The following is a 22,198-nucleotide window of genomic DNA, read 5'->3' on the forward strand; positions in this document are numbered from 1 at the left end:
TCTTTTAGAGCTGGGGCTTCCAGTTGTAAAGCGTCTAGTTCCACCAGAGAAGCAGCATGCTCTCTGTACATGGAGGTTTTAGTTTAATGAACAGAGTGAACTGCTGGGATGGGTATGGCTCAATTTTGAAGGCGATGCAACTGGGGATACCCTCTGTAACGGGGTGGTCGAACGGGCACATAAGAGACCTCCTAACCTAGACTGGTGGACTGTGGATCCTGATGTTACCCCCTCTCTCCCCCCTAACCTGAACGAATGGAGAGTCGACAAGCAATCTCTATGGCCGACACAAGAGGAAGATGTAGGACTTTGCTCCTTTAACTGGGCGTATAGTGCTGAAGAGGAAGGTCCGCCCCCGAATGACGCGCCCATGGTCGGATTGGCCAAAAAGGAGGAAGAAGAAGGTTTGGGGTGTGACATCACCCCGGAGGAGTTTGGCGTGTCGAGTGGAGTAGGAAGAGAGTCTGAAGATCACCGGAGCTGGGTGGCGAGTGGAATCCAGGAGGCGCAAGGAGAAGGGTTGCCGCACCGCGAGACGAGCGGTTTGGGCGAGAGTGTTGGAGCGCCAGCAGGCCTACGTCCCCACGAACCGCCGGGCCACGCTCCAGGAGGAGTGTGGCTTCAGCAGGTACGTCAGCGGGTTTCAGGTTGGGTGGGGAGGCGGGGAAACCCGTCTCGCTAGTTTATACCCGACTTCGCTCACCTCTGACTACCGTGTAAATAACCTTTCCCGTCCTCCCGCTATTCCTTCCCCTAAACCACGCTTTCCTCACTACTGCTCCTCGCTCCACCCCTATAAATAATACATTGTACATATCACTTGATCAGCGGTGCCCCTCTCACTACCTGGGACCCCACGGGGATTTTTGAACACCGAGAACAAGGTCCTGACATCCTGAATTGTTTTGTCTCCGCATGCTCTGCCGAGACGAGGTGGAAGAGGACCTTCACCGAGGCACGAGCAAGACAAAGGAAGACGCCCAGAAAGGGGGGGAAACCTGTCACCACGGATCCCGCAGCCTTTTCCCGGGAAAGACTCACCTCCAGGAGTAAAATGACATTTACTAAAATAAAACCTTATCTAGCAAGATCCAGTCTCCGTACCCTCACTTCAACCCCGCGACACCCTCATTCACACATGATTGCATGGTAGAGGTTCTAGAAAGTGGCCCACGCCTGGACTGGTAATCATGGAACATTCGCAGCTTGATACTATGCACTCGAAAGGTTTTGTTCCATGTTATTTAATAAGCAACATTCTGAGTTGCTGCACACGTGCTGCAATTCAGTAATTGGGCTGTCTAAAGGGGAGGCTCATAGTCCAAGTTAGACTCTATAAGGGTATTGCTGACAGCTGGCGGTGCTTTCAGGAATTAATACAGTGATGCAGAGTACGCGTTAAAGGTGGAAGGGGCACATGGAGATTACTTTGCCAATCTGGCCAGAAAGGGTAATGAGAATGGACAGGGCGAAGCCTACATAGGCTGTTAGCTTTTAAACCGATAAACACATACTGGGGTATCCTGGATGGCAACGCGGAGTTACCATTTCATCTGCTAGCCTGTCCCCATCAAGTCATTCCCCAGCTTATTACAGTTTTTGAAAATTCAAATTATAAATGCTTCTAACGCCCTACCTGGAATACAAACGCCTGCAGAAGTGATGAAACACAGTTCAAGAACGCTCTGAGATCTGATGAGGTGCCAAGCAAGGAGATCAAACTGTTCAAACCTGTAATATGAAAATGGAGATACAATGCTGCAACCGTGAAATTACTGTCTTTCTGTGTAAGTCAGAAAGCAGAAGTCCTAAGCACATTTAATGAATAGTACCATGTCTAAACGAATACACTTTTTCTCACCTGTTCTCTCACAAAGGTTGGAAATTAATCAGTCAGCTTACTATGGTAAAAATGTTAATAAAGCATGCACAGTCCTTCCATAGGAACCTTGAAATCATTGCTATGCAAACACAAACTTGCACACATCTACTTTTGTTTTGCTGCCACTGTTCAACCAACTGATTTGGAGACTGTCAATTGGCATCAGCATACCCGCATGGAGGTAGGGCAAAGGTAACCTGTGGAAGGCTACACCTTAAAACTGATGGGTAGCTTGTGCTTCTCTTTTAATACCGCCTCTCACGATCCCCAAGTACAGACTGAAGTAAAGAGATGTTTCATTGACATGTGGTTGAATATTTTAGTATCTGTGCAGAAAGCAGTGGAGGCAGCCCAGGCACCTGCTCTTCAGATCTGTCATGGACAATGCTTTGTGGATAAAATCTATGAATAATTGTTCTGTAGGAATATCAGGACCAAAACTACGGTTTGGTACCCAAAGGCGTAGACCCTTCTGAGAAGGCCTATATAAATCCACCTCTGTGTGTGGGGCAGGTTTATCTTCACCGCACCCTGTTACTTGGATGCAAGATTATTGCAAACATCTGCTTTTAGTGAACCCTTAGATGCCTATGAGGAAAAAAGGGAAAAAGAATGTGAAGCTGCTTGCTCCTGCATCCCCTTGTTCTTAGTACTCTATCACTAGAGCCATCCCCAAGATGTAGCTCAGATACTTGAAGTTTAGGAGTCCCTTTTCCACCCACGACTCCTGGTTCCAGCCTATAGCGTGCCAGGAGACAGAGATGCTCCTTGAAAGTAATCACTTGGGTATTGGCAGCCTTGCAGGAAAATATGCAATGTAACGTTTCTCACTGAAAGGAACTCCACTTGATGCGAGTACAGCAGCAGTAGTTAGAGCGACACATAATTAGCATGTCCACCATAGGGCAAACCTGTTAAGATGAACAGAAATTCAACAAAGATGTAGTCTATTTAATAAAGTAAATCACGTGTAATATCACCCCACCAGGGGCAGAGCAGTCTGACACCAGCTCAGCCCTGGACCTTATGAGCTCTTCCATCTGACTGGTGTATTCAAGTGCACACCAGCATTCTTCATGAACTCACAGACACTATTGACACAAACAGCACACACTAGGTACACAGAATACAAGAACAAGTAGACCTCCACCGCAACCACACACACTCAAAACAAAACCACAGAGCGAAGCATAGACTACACACAGCCCGCCATGACTTAAACATATTATGGGAAATAAACACCAGACACACACAAACACAACAGCAACACAATGTAGCACAAATAAGCAACAGCGACCCCAGCCTTTCTACGACTTACACACACTGTGAAGTGAGGCATGTGACCCACAGCCTGCACAAAAATTACACACTGCCCAAACCAGTGATGCACATGAACTATAGGCTGCCCGTGAGTTACTTACAAATATGGTGGAATGCATACGATCCTCAGTCTGCCCATGACTTAAATGCACCCAGTATCGGACAAGCATGACTAATAGCCTGCCCATGACTTTCACACAATAAAGATCTGACATGCGATCCGTAGCCTGTCAACAAAATATGTACCAACAAAGTATATGGCATGCTACTACACAGTCTGCCCATATTCATGACATAGTTTGAGATCAAAAATACAACACAATCAGTCTATCAAAACCCAAAGAAGCACACGCAAACACATGACCCAAAACAGGATATATGGCGTGAAGTCACAAAGGAATATTGAGTGACCCAAATTATTATAAGGAATGTGCAAAATGTGAAAAATTACATGCAATGAAAATCAAGCATTTAGCGTGAAAATAATCCTTGCATCCATTTTGGTCGCATTTCAAGCTAAAATAATAGCACAGAAACACATGTCAAGAACAACAGTCCCTCGTGTTCCTTGTTCCTGTTCTTCTGCAATTGAATTTTTATCTGAATGGACTTGAAATGACATCAAATTAAGGAGATCATGTTGGCGGGGACTAATTATCATCAGGGTAGGGTTGGGACTGTTCATCATCATGTCTTTTGTATGCTTCTTTAAGTGTATTTAGTTAGATGATGATTCATTTCTGTATCTCTTACAGTGACTGAACGAAAACCTTAGTTATGACAAAACCAGAGTCTCAGCCGATGAGTAGGGCATGGCAGTCTATCGAAAGGTAATAAACATAGGTTAAATCCATAAGTACATTTAAATGCAGATGTCTTCGCAGCGCTATATAAATTAACTGTTATGAAAAAACTCAGCACTCGTTACCCATTTTTCTAAATAATTCTGATGTTGCCAGAGGAAGCATCAGATGTGTTGTTTGAAGGCCTCAGTGACCCATTCTGTTTGGCCTTCCAGTTCAGCACGGCAAGTGCTGGATTTATGTGAAATGATTTCAAGAACAGACGTCAGTGTGGTCCAAAATATAGAAGTAAATTGAGATGCAAGATATGTTATTTATAGTGAGAAGGACACATAGACACATAATCGTACAATTAATTTCACTAACTGCTTCACTAGGGTATGGCCTCGAGAGGTAATACATTTCCAATCCAGACAGAGGAATCTATCAAATCCACTAGAGTCTGACACAAGCAAGTTCACACTAAATTCCATGGTGAACCAGGAGTTGGTATGGGTTGTAACAAATCTAGAGGTTTCCCAGATGAGGTCTTTGTAAAAGAACTCGTAAAGACCTTTATTAGCTGTATTAAGGCAGAGTTTTGTAGGCCACTAGAAAGAGTGAGTGATAAATTATTCTGCTCCACAATCCTTCGTAACCAATAATCAGTGCTTTATAGCACCAATGTAGCATTTGATCTTTTAGTTTTTTAGTAGTGTACATAATTTTCCTTCTGAGTAAAACAAACTGTCAGTAACATGCTTTGTTTGTGGCCCTTTTATCCATTTTTTACAGTTAACACCTGGTAGAGCATTTGTCAGTCTTTCGATAAACCCATTAGGTGTTACTGAAACAGTCTAGTAACAAAAAACTTAGTGAGCTGGAGTTTCCTTACGAACCCACCAATGGTAGGTTCTGGCAATTTTCTAAGCCTTGCCTCTCTGCAATATTCTCAAACATTAAACGTTTTTATGGACAGAAACAATATCTTGTAAGGAACAGATTAGTATGTAACCATGGCAGGCTGCGGGGGGGGGGGCAGGGGGGTCTAGAGGGGGGTGGTTGTATCGTCTAATGGAGAACTATATCTGGTTTAACCACAGTCAGCCTAAGTGCGTTTATAAATCTGTCATTCCTGGAGACACCTGCTAAAATCTGGTTTCTTGATCCCAGAGTTGAGTGACTGTGCAACCTGAACTCTATTTCATTTAAAAACAGCATCTACTTTGAGTATGTTCAAAGTTTAGCCCATGATCACCGACATGCAGGTGGTCAGGTTTCTCCTTGTATTCCCTGAAACAGTGGGCATATACCATTGGGTATACAGCTTGGCTGCAGTGTGGTACCAATCCATCAGTAGTATACATCCCTATTTTGTATGCAGGTATTATTTTTAGGGACGTCTCCCACAGTTCCGCATACTTCTGGATGTCTGTACCAGCCCTCAGATTCCATTCCCAACTATTCATTCAACACCCAGTTGTTTGCTCCCAAACTTCTTTTACAGTCTCATACTGTATAGTTAGGAAGTTCTTGGGTCTATCATGTGTCAAAATCAATTTCTCAAATGATGTTAGTTCCATGATGGCTATCTCTTTATTGGTACAGTGCCCTTTGCAAAGCTGGTAATAATGAATACTTCTAGTTTATTGACTTAGAATCCATGCTTTCACATTTCAAAGGATTTGGCTGAATACTGTCATTCATGTCTCAAATTCTATCCCTTCTCAGGTTATACTGTAGTACTGCTTCAAGTTTGTTGGCCTGGACCTAGAGGGGAAGGTGCTGCAGACTCATTCTAGACATTGAACAGTGCTTGATCCCTATCAGTCTCAACAGTCTGTAACGTTGAGGCCACTCATAACGAATTCATGGTTAGTATTCCAGGAAAATCAGTTAAATGGATCATGCAGTCATTTGCATACAATGACTTTAGATTCTGTTCATTCACAAAAGATTTGACCTTAATTCCTATGTTGAATGTTAAATTATGCACCAGTGAATATAAAGATAAATTAAAGAGCAGGAGTTGTAGTGTAGTTCCTATATTCCCAATAGGCTCTGCGCATTGGAATAATATAAACAACAGTGTAGACGTAGGACTGAGGTCGACTAGGTCTCTACTGACTATATTAGACTTAATTAGTTTTGCCAGCTAGCTCAGAGGTCACTAGAAACTTTCTCGAATAAACAAGGAGGAGTTTAACTTCCCTGGATAGACAAGAAGGGATTAGCTTCTGACAACCATAAAACATGACAACTTTGCTCCCTCAGAATAAGAGTGTATCTCTAGAGTCGTGTGAAAACAATAGACAGTTATTTCACTCAGTCAATCGTGCGTACTTAGTTTCACCAGAGTGCAGAGAAATAGAGAGACGGGCGTTTTCAATAAAAGGTGTTATTTATTGAGCAGTCTTCTTTCTCATGCAAGAGAAATGAATTGCCACAATTGCAATACTTAGTATAAAGTAAAGTGCGTACAGTAAAAGGAGTATTATAAAAGTAATACTGTAAAAGCATTGATATGGTTTCTTAGCCATATGATACTTTAAAATAGATAAAATATATACATACATAAATACATTGACTAACGTACTCAACTGGTGCTTCTAAATACGCCTACCCCGGTGTACCTGACCTAAGCCTAATACGTGGGAAGGAGTAAGTAAGTAGCAGTTTAAGTTAAGTTGGTTTTGCCAAGAATCTGAATCAAGAATTCTCTTTAAGGGTTTAGTCAGCTCCGTACCTGGGTAATAGAAAGTAGGAGGTCTGGTATCCCTTTCTCAGGACTCGATATCCCAGCAACCGGCAAGGGCGGCTGGAAACACCGGAGCAGGATTTCTCGGCTGGAGAAAAGACAGCGTCTCTCTCAGTGCGTCAAAAGGGAGGGGGGGCGGCCGTGGGCTCTCGCATCAGCTGGGCTCTCGGGCAAGTAGATAGCCGCTCTGCTCCAAACCACCGTGTGGTTGCTTAAGGCAATGTTGGTATATTTATACCTGAAAGGTGCCGGGTTTGACGTAAGGTTGGACATAAGACGTCAATAAAGATGTCACTAAGAACTGGCCGTTCTTTCAGTGCTCACAGGAGTTCTAGGACAAATCAAAACAGAAGCATGGGGATTTCCCAGGTTGCTGGAGGTTTGCTTTGTTTATAGAACGCGTTGTACTCTCTAGGAGTCTGGGGAAGTAGCCTTGCTTAATTTGGACTGCATGGGCTACGACTAAATATGGATATGATTCTTATGCCTTTGTAAGGATATTATTTATTATAGCCACCGTATAAGGGCATAAATTAGGAATATTGAATTATGGTCCTAGATAGAAATACAACAGAGTGAAATGGAAAATCTCTATCAGGTTCCCCTCTGTGACCCGGACATTTCTGTTTGATGTCCATTCACCTTGATTCTTGCTTTGAGTGCACTATTTTATTTAAATAAGCAATTGCACTGGCAGATTTTACCAGGATCCTGCTTAAGAAGGTCCGGCTTACACAATCGATTTCTTTCTGCCCATTTCTAATATTCTTCTTCTCCACCGAATGAGTTACTTGACGGATAGTGCCAAAACTCTGTCTCCAGATAAACCAATATTGATCCGTTATAAAAAAGAGGGCTAAACGGTCTCTTTTCTCCTGGATATATTTAGATATTTTAGCATCAGCAACGTGTCCTGTTGGAAAAGAAATGTTTTTGATCTTTTCCTACTTTTGAGTAAATTGTTTTAAAGTGTTTTGCATAGTTTTATTAAGTTGTCCGCTGAATAAGAAATAATTCAGAAAATGAACAAGGCAAAGTATAAGGAAATGGCAAAAAACTGTGTAAAATATAGCAGTTACCCAATCTGTCTCTGGCGTTTTATATAGATTTATCACCTTTCCTAATTTAATTTTAGGTTATTTAACACCTTCCTAGAATCACTGATTAGCAAAAGGCCACAGGCCGGTAAGAGCAACATGGCCCTGGCATTTAATTATAGACTCAAACAGAAATGTTTGAGCAAATTAAGATTGTTCCAACGGATTGAGTGGATGAGATGGTTTGCTCCTTCAACTCAACCTGTGTACAAGCTTTGTAATTGTAATTGTATTTATGTAGCACTTACTACCATTGATGAGGCGTTGGATCACTTTTCGGCGAGTACCACGCTAATCCGCAACCCATAGGATTAGTGGTGGATTAGTATAGGAAAAATAAGTTTTTAATTTGAGTGGTGGACATGTGACTCTGTCGGTTTGATTAAATAGGATAAAGGAGGGATAGAGGAGGGAAGAGTCTAGGGGGCGATTCCGATCTCGGTCGGAAGGGCACCAAATCGAGTTCGGCATTAGCGGAGCCGATTCTAGAAAGTGTTATTAGGAAGGTCACAGAGGCAACATTTGGTTTGGGACGAGTCAAAGGAGGCATACAGGAGGGAACACATTAGTAAAACGAGGTTTGGGTTGGGCCAAGGAGGGATTGATGAGTGAAGAGTCTAGAAAGGGTCATATGGGACATCATAGTAGTCGTTGTATTAGAATGAGATTTGGGATGAGTCAGAGAGTGGAGGTAGAGGATATATTGAGAGGTAAAGGATGAGACATAGAATTGTGCATTGGAGGGAGTTGAGTTTAACAAAAATTCTACAGTAGGAGAAAAGTATCAAATATTAGATGCCTAATTACCTAGAAAGGGCATACATGCACAAAGCATAATAATAAAGTGATATAAAATTGCAATGCATTATATTCCATATGTGTAAGCATGGACAGATAATTAGAAATATAAGTTACTGCTTGGTGTGTTATGGCCATATAAGACAGCAGGGGCACTAGTCCAAGAGCAATGTCAGCTGACATAATTGGGTTACGGCACTAGACCGCGAGAAATTACAAAACAATCCCTTGATTAACCCTCCAGTCAGATGCAGTGTAACACGCTGCAGCGCTAACCTGCCAATGCCATTTCAATTGTGGTATTTTTGAGATGTACTTTAATAATGATACGCTTTGTATTATTGCAATGTAAATATGTTGATTTAGTACAACGACATGTATGGAATGGACTAATCTGTACCCATAACTTTGACTTAATAGGATTGAGGGTTACATTTTAGCTGTCCTAAGATGGCGACTATGTTTTACAGACCGAGCAGGCTGATGTGCAGTACCTCTTCTATGTTTAGTTTGAAGTTTACTTATGCATGTCCGTGAGAACGTGAATGTATCGTGTGATCAAGACACCGCCGGGTGTCGAAACGCGCAGCGGTATCATGGAATAAATGGTGATTGTCAAATCCTACTCCGAGTGCGCAAATTATTCTGCAATTGAACTTTAATCAATCTTGACCGGCTTGGGTTACTGCCGGCATTGCGCCAACTGACGACGGGATGGATCTCGGAAGAACCCACTACTTGTTTGAAAAAAAAAAATATATATATATATATATATATATATATATATATCCTCGCAAATGTCCCCGTCACAGAGGGAACGCTGATGTTGGTGCCCGCGTTTGAGACCGGGAGCGTGTCTCAATTTTATTTCAGAAACAAAAAGGCACGCGGCACACTTCTTGGCAAGTAGAACTCAGTTTTAATCACTCAAGTCAGGTCTGCAGCAAAACTCCTACGCGTTTCGAACTAACGTTCTTGGTCACGGCAGTGTTCTACAATTAGTCCTTCTTTCGTTTCAGAATTTATACTTGCACCACATGTTACATAACGGTGATGCATTCTGGGCTGTGTAGTTTTATTTACTGTTTAGTAACTTTTTTCTGATTTTTTGCAACTTTATTTTCAGTTGACATTTGTAGGGCAGACATGTGGGGAAAAATCTAAGGATTTGGTCCCAATTTATACGTTTTATTCCTGTAGTAGGATCTTTTTAACGTATAATAATCTAATTATATTTCTATATCGTTCGCACTTTTGTGTGTGATACGATTGCTGGGAAATATTTATCCTTAGATTTGGGTGTTACTAGGGCTGAGTGCCCTTTGCCCCACATGTGTGCCTCTGTTCATATCTGTTTCAGCCCATATAGTTCATTAATTACAAGCATTCATCAACTTCGGACGATCATCCTGCACGCAAAGCATACTGTATCACATTTTGGATTTTTCTGCAATTATTTTTACAAATGGATGTGCATTTCTTCGTCTGCATTCAAACCTCTCGGGTACTTAGTTTTGAATTTAATTATTAATTTGGACTCCAACCTTCTCAACTTTAAGAGTCTGTCTCCCCCACGTTCTTGGTTTGGGATGGTTGCTAGTCCCAGATATCTTATGTCCTGCCATGTTTTTCCTTCGTGTTGTTTTAAGTGTTTTGCCATGGCATAGGCATTGTCATCATTTTGTATCGCACGAATATGCTCTAATATTCTTTTTTTCATAGGACATTTTGTGCTGCCTATATATTCTTTTCCGCAGCAGCATCTCAGCATATATACCACAAATGATGATTCGCAGGTTATCTTTGTTTTAATCAAAAACTCTTTACCAGTTGGGTCTTTCAATGTAGTAGTATTTTGACCTATTTTGCAGGCCTTGCAGGTCATGCACTTTACAAATCCATTGCTCCTTTTCTGAAGCCAATCTGTTGGTTTTTTAACTGTGAAGTGACTTCTTACCAGATGGTCTGTTAAGTTGGGCGCTCTTCTGTATGAGATTAGAGGGCCTGTTCCAATTTCCTTTCCTATATCTGGATCTTTCATTAGTATATGCCAGTATTTAGAAAGGATTTTCTGGATCTTGTGGCTTTCCTTACTGTATGTGACAATCATTCTTGGTCGTTCCTCAGTTATATTTTCTCTATTTTTCTCTTTATTCGTCAATGTTTCCAATCTTGTCTTTTGTCTGGCTTTTTCTTCCCCCTTTGCTATATCATTGTACTTATAGCCTCTTTCTTGGAACTGATTTTTGGTATCTTCAAACTTTTTCTCCATTTCCTCAGTTGTTGAACAGTTCCTCTTCATACGAAGAAATTCTCCGTAGGGAATGCTTTTTATCAGTTTTTTGGGGTGAAAGCTTTGACCATGAAGAATGCTGTTTGTTGCTGTTCGTTTTCTGTGCGTGGTCGTTTCAATTTTGTTATCTTTTACGAATACTTTAATATCCAAAAATTCAATTTCTTTAGAATTGATGTTGAATGTGAAACTCAAACCCACGTCATTACAGTTTAGGATACCCAGGAAGGTTTCAAGTTCCGCTGCAGTGCCTTTCCATAACAGAAACAAATCATCAATGAATCGCACCCATAGTGCTACATTTGCCATATATTGGTCGTTTTCTTCTCTCCAAGCCACGTTCCTCTCCCACCACCCCATCATGAGATTCGCATAGCTTGGAGAGAAGGAAACTCCCATGGCCGTTCCACACTTTTGTTTATACATTTTCTGATTGAATAGAAAAACATTATTATATAAACACATTCGAATCATATCTACTAGCATTTTCGAGTGTTCACGTTCAGTGATTGGTCGCTGTTTGAGAAAGAATTCTATTGCTTTCAGGCCGATTTCATGGCTAATCGAGGTATAAAGTGACACCACGTCAATGGTAACTAACATATATGATGGTTGCCATTCCGTATTGTTCAATAGTTTCAGGAAATCACCTGTATCTTTTATGTAAGAAGTGAGGGTAGGGACCCAAGGAGCTAAGAAATAATCAACATAATTCGCCACATTCTCATATATGCTCCCGCAGCTGGAGATTATTGGTCTCCCCGGTGGTTTGTTTAACGTCTTGTGCACTTTTGGTAAAAAGTACATGGTCGGTATAATAGGATGTTCAACCATTAGATATTTCTTTTCATTTTCCGTGATCAGACCATTTTTCTGCCAGTTGTTTAATTTTACTTCCAGATCTGTTATTAATTCCGGAATTGGATTTTTCTTTAATAATTCATAATTCTTTTCATCCTTTAATTGACGTAATGCTTCATCTACATAGTGTTGTTTGTCCATTATTACGATGTTACCACCCTTGTCTGCGGGTTTGATTTCGATCAATGGGTTGTCTTTTAGAGATTGTATTGCCGCTCGTTCTCGTTTTGATAAATTTTCTCTTTTGTTTGTTTGGTTCGTGTTTGTCATTGATTCAATATCGCTTGTTACTAACTCATAATATTGCAAAATCAAAGTGAAATATGCAATATTGAAGATGTTCCTCACTTGAGAATTGCATATGAATTAACACATGATGTTACAGGCTCTCAAATAACAGATACCCAAATCCTTCAAGATATGGAGATAAAAACTGACAAAGGTATGAAAACCCCTTTCAAAGCAAAATCAAAATTTTATCCTACTCTATATCCAGGAAACAAAATTGATCAATTTTATGAGTTAGTAACAAGCGATATTGAATCAATGACAAACACGAACCAAACAAACAAAAGAGAAAATTTATCAAAACGAGAACGAGCGGCAATACAATCTCTAAAAGACAACCCATTGATCGAAATCAAACCCGCAGACAAGGGTGGTAACATCGTAATAATGGACAAACAACACTATGTAGATGAAGCATTACGTCAATTAAAGGATGAAAAGAATTATGAATTATTAAAGAAAAATCCAATTCCGGAATTAATAACAGATCTGGAAGTAAAATTAAACAACTGGCAGAAAAATGGTCTGATCACGGAAAATGAAAAGAAATATCTAATGGTTGAACATCCTATTATACCGACCATGTACTTTTTACCAAAAGTGCACAAGACGTTAAACAAACCACCGGGGAGACCAATAATCTCCAGCTGCGGGAGCATATATGAGAATGTGGCGAATTATGTTGATTATTTCTTAGCTCCTTGGGTCCCTACCCTCACTTCTTACATAAAAGATACAGGTGATTTCCTGAAACTATTGAACAATACGGAATGGCAACCATCATATATGTTAGTTACCATTGACGTGGTGTCACTTTATACCTCGATTAGCCATGAAATCGGCCTGAAAGCAATAGAATTCTTTCTCAAACAGCGACCAATCACTGAACGTGAACACTCGAAAATGCTAGTAGATATGATTCGAATGTGTTTATATAATAATGTTTTTCTATTCAATCAGAAAATGTATAAACAAAAGTGTGGAACGGCCATGGGAGTTTCCTTCTCTCCAAGCTATGCGAATCTCATGATGGGGTGGTGGGAGAGGAACGTGGCTTGGAGAGAAGAAAACGACCAATATATGGCAAATGTAGCACTATGGGTGCGATTCATTGATGATTTGTTTCTGTTATGGAAAGGCACTGCAGCGGAACTTGAAACCTTCCTGGGTATCCTAAACTGTAATGACGTGGGTTTGAGTTTCACATTCAACATCAATTCTAAAGAAATTGAATTTTTGGATATTAAAGTATTCGTAAAAGATAACAAAATTGAAACGACCACGCACAGAAAACGAACAGCAACAAACAGCATTCTTCATGGTCAAAGCTTTCACCCCAAAAAACTGATAAAAAGCATTCCCTACGGAGAATTTCTTCGTATGAAGAGGAACTGTTCAACAACTGAGGAAATGGAGAAAAAGTTTGAAGATACCAAAAATCAGTTCCAAGAAAGAGGCTATAAGTACAATGATATAGCAAAGGGGGAAGAAAAAGCCAGACAAAAGACAAGATTGGAAACATTGACGAATAAAGAGAAAAATAGAGAAAATATAACTGAGGAACGACCAAGAATGATTGTCACATACAGTAAGGAAAGCCACAAGATCCAGAAAATCCTTTCTAAATACTGGCATATACTAATGAAAGATCCAGATATAGGAAAGGAAATTGGAACAGGCCCTCTAATCTCATACAGAAGAGCGCCCAACTTAACAGACCATCTGGTAAGAAGTCACTTCACAGTTAAAAAACCAACAGATTGGCTTCAGAAAAGGAGCAATGGATTTGTAAAGTGCATGACCTGCAAGGCCTGCAAAATAGGTCAAAATACTACTACATTGAAAGACCCAACTGGTAAAGAGTTTTTGATTAAAACAAAGATAACCTGCGAATCATCATTTGTGGTATATATGCTGAGATGCTGCTGCGGAAAAGAATATATAGGCAGCACAAAATGTCCTATGAAAAAAAGAATATTAGAGCATATTCGTGCGATACAAAATGATGACAATGCCTATGCCATGGCAAAACACTTAAAACAACACGAAGGAAAAACATGGCAGGACATAAGATATCTGGGACTAGCAACCATCCCAAACCAAGAACGTGGGGGAGACAGACTCTTAAAGTTGAGAAGGTTGGAGTCCAAATTAATAATTAAATTCAAAACTAAGTACCCGAGAGGTTTGAATGCAGACGAAGAAATGCACATCCATTTGTAAAAATAATTGCAGAAAAATCCAAAATGTGATACAGTATGCTTTGCGTGCAGGATGATCGTCCGAAGTTGATGAATGCTTGTAATTAATGAACTATATGGGCTGAAACAGATATGAACAGAGGCACACATGTGGGGCAAAGGGCACTCAGCCCTAGTAACACCCAAATCTAAGGATAAATATTTCCCAGCAATCGTATCACACACAAAAGTGCGAACGATATAGAAATATAATTAGATTATTATACGTTAAAAAGATCCTACTACAGGAATAAAACGTATAAATTGGGACCAAATCCTTAGATTTTTCCCCACATGTCTGCCCTACAAATGTCAACTGAAAATAAAGTTGCAAAAAATCAGAAAAAAGTTACCAAACAGTAAATAAAACTACACAGCCCAGAATGCATCACCGTTATGTAACATGTGGTGCAAGTATAAATTCTGAAACGAAAGAAGGACTAATTGTAGAACACTGCCGTGACCAAGAACGTTAGTTCGAAACGCGTAGGAGTTTTGCTGCAGACCTGACTTGAGTGATTAAAACTGAGTTCTACTTGCCAAGAAGTGTGCCGCGTGCCTTTTTGTTTCTGAAATATATATATATATATATATATATCATGCTCGCTGGGGGTTCAAAAATTGAGCCTCACTCGAACAAAGGAAAGCCATTCCCCAAAGTAGCCTTTATTCACTGGTACGAGCAGCAGCACTTGCCAAATATTTCAAAGCGTTCGACTGTGACCCTGACGCGTTTCGAGATAACCTCTTTTTCAAAGGGTAAAGACAGTCTCAGTGCGCAAGTCCGTCTCCATCTTCCTTAATGAGCAATATCGCAGGCCCTGAATGGACACCTCTAATGAGTACTGCGTGGCTTTCTGGTAGATGAAGTACGTATTGTCCCACAAATGGAAGCACTCTGATTTCTTTATATAAACATAGAAAACATACTGCAGTGCATAGTTGTGTATAACAAAATTTGCAAATACAATTTGATTTAAACAGTTGGTTAATCAAATAGCCATAGGTTTAGGTGAATAATATCACCAATAGCAGCAATTTAGAATAAATATAAAACACATAAATAAATAAGTAAGTATGTCTAAAATATAAATATACCAAACAACAGGAGAGTCAGGGTACTTAGGTCACTCCTCTACACCAGAAAATTCTTTTACAGCAACTTAAGAGAGACTCAAAAAAATGCTATGCCGAAAAATCACCAAAGCAACCAGAAACACCAAGTAAATGAAAAAACTATATATATATGCGAAGAGAATTAACCATAGGAAATCCTAGATGGAAAAAAGAGATCTTATTTCTTAAAAGAACCCTCACTCACCAACCTGGTGGTGACATGCTTCATCATTGGGTTCCACTGAGGGAACCGAATGTCCCCTCAGTGTGCTACAACGCCTGCTCTGCAGCGGAGCTGGTTATTTATAAAGGGATAGTATGTAGTGCTCGAAGTGCAGTGAGTGTGGATTAAAAGATAACAGCTGTACCCTAAATAATTTTATTCAATGGTCAGTTGGTATCATTAAAAAACTTTTGAACAGGACACGCAATGGTCTATTATTTGAACCAATGTGTCCTTAAAAGATGTAGGTCGACATGTTTCAGCTGTTTTAACGCTCTAGTCAGCTCAGCTATCTTCAGGACCAAAACAAATATACCCGGTGGTCCACGCACGCTAAGGCGTGTCCTATCCGTGAGGAAACTAAATGTGAGAAAAAATATGAAAAAAACTCACGGTATTGCCCGCCAGTTGGGTGCCCAATAGTAAAATATCAGACTCACCACCATCAAAGCGCCCCACTTACTTGGTATCCAACGGCTCCCCGCCTTAGACCTATTCAGTACACATCCGTAGCCCGAATAACAACTCGCTGGGCCGGGATGCAGAAGTTAATGAAATTCAAGCCATATCACGTGACCGTCATTTAATAGAATGATTTTATATATTTCACAGGTTTGGCCCCTGGGGAATCCTAGGAGTGCCCACACGGACAATACAGTGAGTTTTTTTCATATTTTTTCTCACATTTCGTATCCTCACGGATAGGACACGCCTTAGCGTGCGTGGACCACCGGGGATATTTGTTTTGGTCCTGAAGAAAGCTGAGCTGACTAGAGCGTTAAAACAGCTGAAACATGTCGACCTACATCTTTTAAGGACACATTGGTTCAAATAATAGACCATTGCGTGTCCTGTTCACAAGTTTTTTAATGATACCAACTGACCATTGAATAAAATTATTTAGGGTACAGCTGTTATCTTTTAATCCACACTCACTTCACTTCGAGCACTACATACTATCCCTTTATAAATAACCAGCTCTGCTGCAAAGAAGGCGTTGTAGCACACTGAGGGGACATTCGGTTCCCTCAGTGGAACCCAATGATGAAGGATGTCACCACCAGGTTGGTGAGTGAGGGTTCTTTTAAGAAATAAATAAGATCTCTTTTTTCCATCTAGGATTTCCTATGGTTAATTCTCTTTGCATATATATCTAGTTTTTTCATTTGCTTGGTGTTTCTGGTTGCTTTGGTGATTTTTCGGCATAGCATTTTTTTGAGTCACTCTTAAGTTGTTGTGTAATAAAATATAAATATTCCTCAACATTGCTGTTAAAAACCGTTCTGGCTGTAAAATCAATATAAGCCACATATCTAAGAGACAGTAAAGTCAATAAAACCCTGTTAAAATCAATAAATAACTAGGATCTACTAACATCTCTCAAAAGTTTTCTCAGATAGTGCATTTACATTGTGCCAAGTGGTCGGTCTAAAACCACCTGGTTCCCACTAAATATAAGGAGAACAATATGCAATAAAGGCCAAGTGGGCAAATGCCTGTCGCCATATTGGTATTTGGTAACAAATGTGCAAATTTCGCAAATAAATAGTCATGAAAAAATAGTGCAACCCTGTGTTAAATAAATATATAATACAGTGACAAATATAATACACATACAATGTTAAAATGGACCAAAAATGGTCTAATGAAGAAGCAGCTCATTACTATGTATACTGTGACAGGCTAAAGTTATTTGCAATTCATAGATAAGTAAAACAATCCTCACTAGCATTCAAAACATTAGGAGTCTTAGGGGCTCATTAGGATAGCGTGCGGAAAATCACCCCGACTGCCATGGAGGCGGAAAACAACCGCCCGCCTGGACCGCGGATAAATCGGCAGACAAATTAGGATCAACCGCTCAAAAAGACCGACCGCGGCGGTAGCGGGCTAACAAAAACCGTCCGACGCGTGCGGTGACATCTAAAAACCGTCCTCTGCGGTCGGAAAAGCAGCGGAAAAGCAACACCCTACCACAAGCATAGCGGAGACACCGCACGGGAAATTAGGATTTCCCCGATGGTCCCGCGGTACGAACCGCTGTTTCCGACCGCCGCGGTCGCACATTGCAGTGAATGGGAGGGACAGCGGAGTAGCTGCAGCATTGCCACCGCCGCGGATGGTACAAGAAAAACATTGCGGACAAAGCAAAAACACCCCAACAATGCCTAACTGAGCACAAATCAAAGCCATGCCACACAAATAAATAAAACACATACCAATGTATAATACATTTTTAACAAAATAACAAATTCCCAGGACAACACCCACAATACACCTCACAGCAAAGGCCCAATTGGACACACCCTCACAGCTGAGTATAAATACAGGTCCTTCACTGACCACAATTCCTTGCAAGGCACCAGAAGAGAAGGGCATACACCTGATCTGAGGGGAGAGGCTAAATAACACAGCACACACACATCACCACCACCACCACCACCACCACCACCACCACCATTACACCATCACCAAAAACTCCCCAGCACACAACACATCTTACAACACAACACCACACCCACCACCCCCACCCCTGCACCCACAAACACTGCAAACACCAACCACCATGGCAGCACAGAAAATGCCAAAATTCACAGAGGGTGAGTTGACAGTCATGGTCAATGAGATAGTGAGAGTGGAACCACAACTGTTTGGTAGCCTTGTCCAACAGACACCATTAGCCACAAGGACACAAATGTGGGAAAGGATAGTCCAAAGGGTCATTGCAGTAGGGACCACCCCGCGATCCAAGAAGGAGATTATGAAGCGGTGGCATGATCTGAAGAGGGTTGTCAAGGAGAAGAGGAGCAAGAACTGGTAGCTGGCGAACATGACTGGCAGTGGCCCTCCCAACCCACAGAAAACATTCACACCATGGGAGGAGAAGGTTCTTGCCATACTGCATCCTGAGAGTCTCACAGGAGTAGCCGGGGGAATGGAGGCTGGTAGGTACAAACAAATACCAAACAACACACTGATAAGTACTTCCTTTCACAACCCAAACACCATTCCACTGTCCAGCCTCACCTAACAGGTAGCCAGCCATCTTCACTGTGAGGCCTGTTTGGGGGAGTGAGGCCTGCATTACCACTCCCAGCATGCCCCCTGTCCCCCACGTCAGCAGCATGGAGGCCCCCCAACCCAGGAGCATGTGTCAGCCATTGCACTGTTCACCATCACCTACCAGGTAGGTAGCCATCTTGTAATGGAGGATTGTTTGGGGGTGGGAGGCCTGTATTACTACTCCCAGCATACCCCCTGTCACACACTACAGCAGCATGGAGGCCTCCCACCCTGGAGCATGTGTCAGCCATTGCACTGTTCACCATCACCTACCAGATAGGTAGCCATCTTGTAATGGAGGACTGTTTGGGGTTGGGAGGCCTGTATTACTACTACCAGCATACCCCCTGTCACACACTCCAGCAGCATGGAGGCCCCCAACCCAGGAGCGTGTGTCAGCCATTGCACTGTTTATCAAACAGACTCACAGGTAGGTAGCCATCTTGTAATGGAGTACTGTTTGGGGGTGGGAGGCCTGTATTACTACTCCCAGCATGCCCCCTGTCACACACCCCAGCAGCATGGAGCCCCCCCAACCCAGGAGCATCTGTCATCCATTGCACTGTTCACCATCAACTACCAGGTAGGTAGCCATCTTGTATTGGAGGACTGTTTGGGGGTGGGAGGACTGTATTACTACTCCCTGCATGCCCCCTGTCACACACCCCAGCGGCATGGAGGCCCCCCTACCCAGGAGCATGTGTCCGCCATTGCACTGTTTATCAAACAGACTCACAGGTAGGTAGCCATCTTGTAATGGAGGACTGTTTGGGGTTGGGAGGCCTGTATCACTACTCCCAGCATGCCCCCTGTCACACACCCCAGCAGCATGGAGGCCCCCAACCCAGGAGCATGTGTCAGCCATTGCACTGTTCACCATCACCTCCCAGGTAGGTAGCCATCTTGTAATGGAGGACTGTTTGGGGGTGGGAGGCCTGTATCACTACTCCCAGCATGCCCCCTGCCATACACTCAAGCAGCATGGAGGCCCCCCAACCCAGGAGCATGTGTCAGCCATTGCACTGTTCACCATCAACTACCAGGTAGGTAGCCATCTTGTAATGGAGGACTGTTTGGGGTGGGAGGCCTGTATCATTACTCCCAGCATGCCCCCTGTCACACACCCCAGCAGCATGGAAGCCCCCCCAACCCAGGAGCATGTGTCAGCCATTGCACTGTTCACCATCACCTACCAGGTAGGTAGCCATCTTGTAATGGAGGACTGTTTGGGGGTGGGAGGCCTGTATTACTACTCCCAGCATGCCCCCTATCCCACACTCCAGCAGCGTGGAGGCCTCCCCGCCCTGGAGCATGTGTCCGCCATTGCACTGTTTATCAAACAGACTCACAGGTAGGTAGCCATCTTGTAATGGATTACTGTTTGGGGGTGGGAGGCCTGTATTACTACTCCCAGCATGCCCCCTGTCACACACCCCAGCAACATGAGGCCCCCAAAACCAGGAGCATGTGTCAGCCATTGCACTGTCCACCCTCACCTAACAGGTAGGTAGCCATCCTCACAGCTGTAGCTGTTTATGTCTGGGAGACCTGCAACACTACACAGGGCACCAATTGCATGCAATGCATTGACACAGGACATGTATGAGTTCATGATGTTGGCATGCACTATGTAATAACAGCCAGTATTGCCTGTAACAAGAATACAAAAGTGTTCTCAATTGTGTAGTGTACAGACAGCAGATGACATGCAGCTAACACAATCCCTGCACATCGCCCAACACTGACCATTTTCCATATAATCGATAGGTGATGAAGATCTTTCTGCTGCGGACAACATCAACCAGCAGAGCCAGTCTCCACCCCCGGTACATGGACTCTCGGATGTAGGCTCCCAGGACAGTTTGGACGATGAGCTCCAGGCCGGCCCATCTGGTGTGCCACAGCCCAACTGGGCCCAGGACCCCATCCTCCCCACCACCACTTCTGCTGCAACAACATCTGCACAACAGACCCCTGCAGTCACGGCCTGTGCCTCCACCGCTGCCACCTCGGACACCACCACCAGCACCTTCCCTGTCCAAGGGGACGAGCAGGACACACCACCAACTGTGGAGGGCAGGGAGAGTGCGCGAGGACCCACCGTGGCGAGGCAACAGGTCAATGGCAGCAGGGCAGGTGGGAGGGCTAGGGTCCCCCCCAGACATCAGGAGGTTGGCACACCGTCCCTGGACCACTTCACCCGAATCATCGGTGCATATGAACAGGTCCAGGGACAAAGTGGCCAGTCGGACGAACTATTAAGTGAGCTCATCCTGCTGATGAGGTCCATCGACAGACGTATGGGTCAAATGGTGGACCTCATGGCCCAGCAAGTGGCGTTGCAGAGGGACAGGCCTGTGTCCCAACCAACACCTCTGCCCCCTCCTGTTGTGCCGCAGGATGACAGTGCACCATCCTCTCCTGTGCCAACAGAGAGGGGCGAGCCCCCTGACGACGCTGGCCAGTCAGCAGACCCCCCACCGCCAAAAAGATCAAGGGGGCGTCCAAAGTAGAGCCTGGGAGTCTCAGGTGGCAAAGCACCTGCCACAAGCCAGTCATGGAGCCAGCCCTGATGGCAACCCTCTTCCCCACTGCATTGACTGTTTGGACTGTCTTTCCCCACATTTCCTTGGCAATGGCACTTGTCTGTTGGACTGGGTCACCACATCCATGTGGTGTCTACTCTTGCATCTCATCGACCATGACTGTTAACTCACTGCTCATTCCCTACCTTATTGTAAATATTCACGCACAAATTACATGTCCACTTTCCAAATAAAATACCTGATGCACCAGATTTTGTGCAGTATTGTCTTTAGTGCAATATTTACAGTGTTGACAATGTCCATGATGTGTCCAAAATTTGTACAGTATGTAGGGCTGGATTATTTTGAAGCACCTAGGGAGACACAACAGGACAACAGTCACTGGTGTCATTGTGGCAGCACAGAAAGAACACTACACAAAACTTACACAAGAGACTACTGGCATACAAGACAATGGGCTTCAGGTGTGAGCAAATAGAGTCCAGCATACGTCCCCATATGGAACCTCAATGTCACATGTACCACACACAGGTGACTGAACGTGTGCCTGTCTCTACCATCCGCAGATAGCCCTGTACAACAACTACCAACACAACAGATAATGTACAAGTTGAACATCTGTACACACCTTCAAGTGAAGTAGCGGTTGATGAGCTGGACTCAGGTCCTTGGGCAGGTGAAGGCCTTGGTTCCTCTCCATCATCCAGGAGCAGGGGAATCCTCTTGTGAATGGCCAAATTGTGCAGTATACAGCATGCCACAACGATCTTGCAGACCTTCCCAGGCGAGTATGCCAGTGCTCCTCCAGTCCGGTCAAGGCAGCGGAATCTTGACTTGAATAGCCCAATGACACGTCGGGTCCTGCCATGTGCCTCATTGTACCTGACGCCAGCCGGGGTCCTGGGATTTCGCACTGGACTCAGCAGCCAGG

At 43.1% G+C, this 22,198-nt stretch overlaps 1 protein-coding gene across 3 annotated transcripts in view; it reads right to left on the minus strand.

The window, feature by feature from the left end:
- RFX8 (regulatory factor X8) overlaps positions 1-22,198 on the minus strand; it is an 861,519-nt gene that overhangs the window by 332,796 nt on the left and 506,525 nt on the right. For all 3 annotated transcript variants that reach the window (XM_078658033.1, XM_078658035.1, XM_078658034.1), the window contains exon 12: positions 1,637-1,731. In XM_078658033.1, the coding sequence (XP_078514159.1) occupies positions 1,637-1,731 (95 nt within the window). The remainder of the gene's footprint in view (positions 1-1,636; positions 1,732-22,198) is intronic.

Source organism: Lissotriton helveticus, chromosome 8 (assembly GCF_964261635.1).
Source record: "Lissotriton helveticus chromosome 8, aLisHel1.1, whole genome shotgun sequence".
NCBI classification, from domain to species: domain Eukaryota; kingdom Metazoa; phylum Chordata; class Amphibia; order Caudata; family Salamandridae; genus Lissotriton; species Lissotriton helveticus.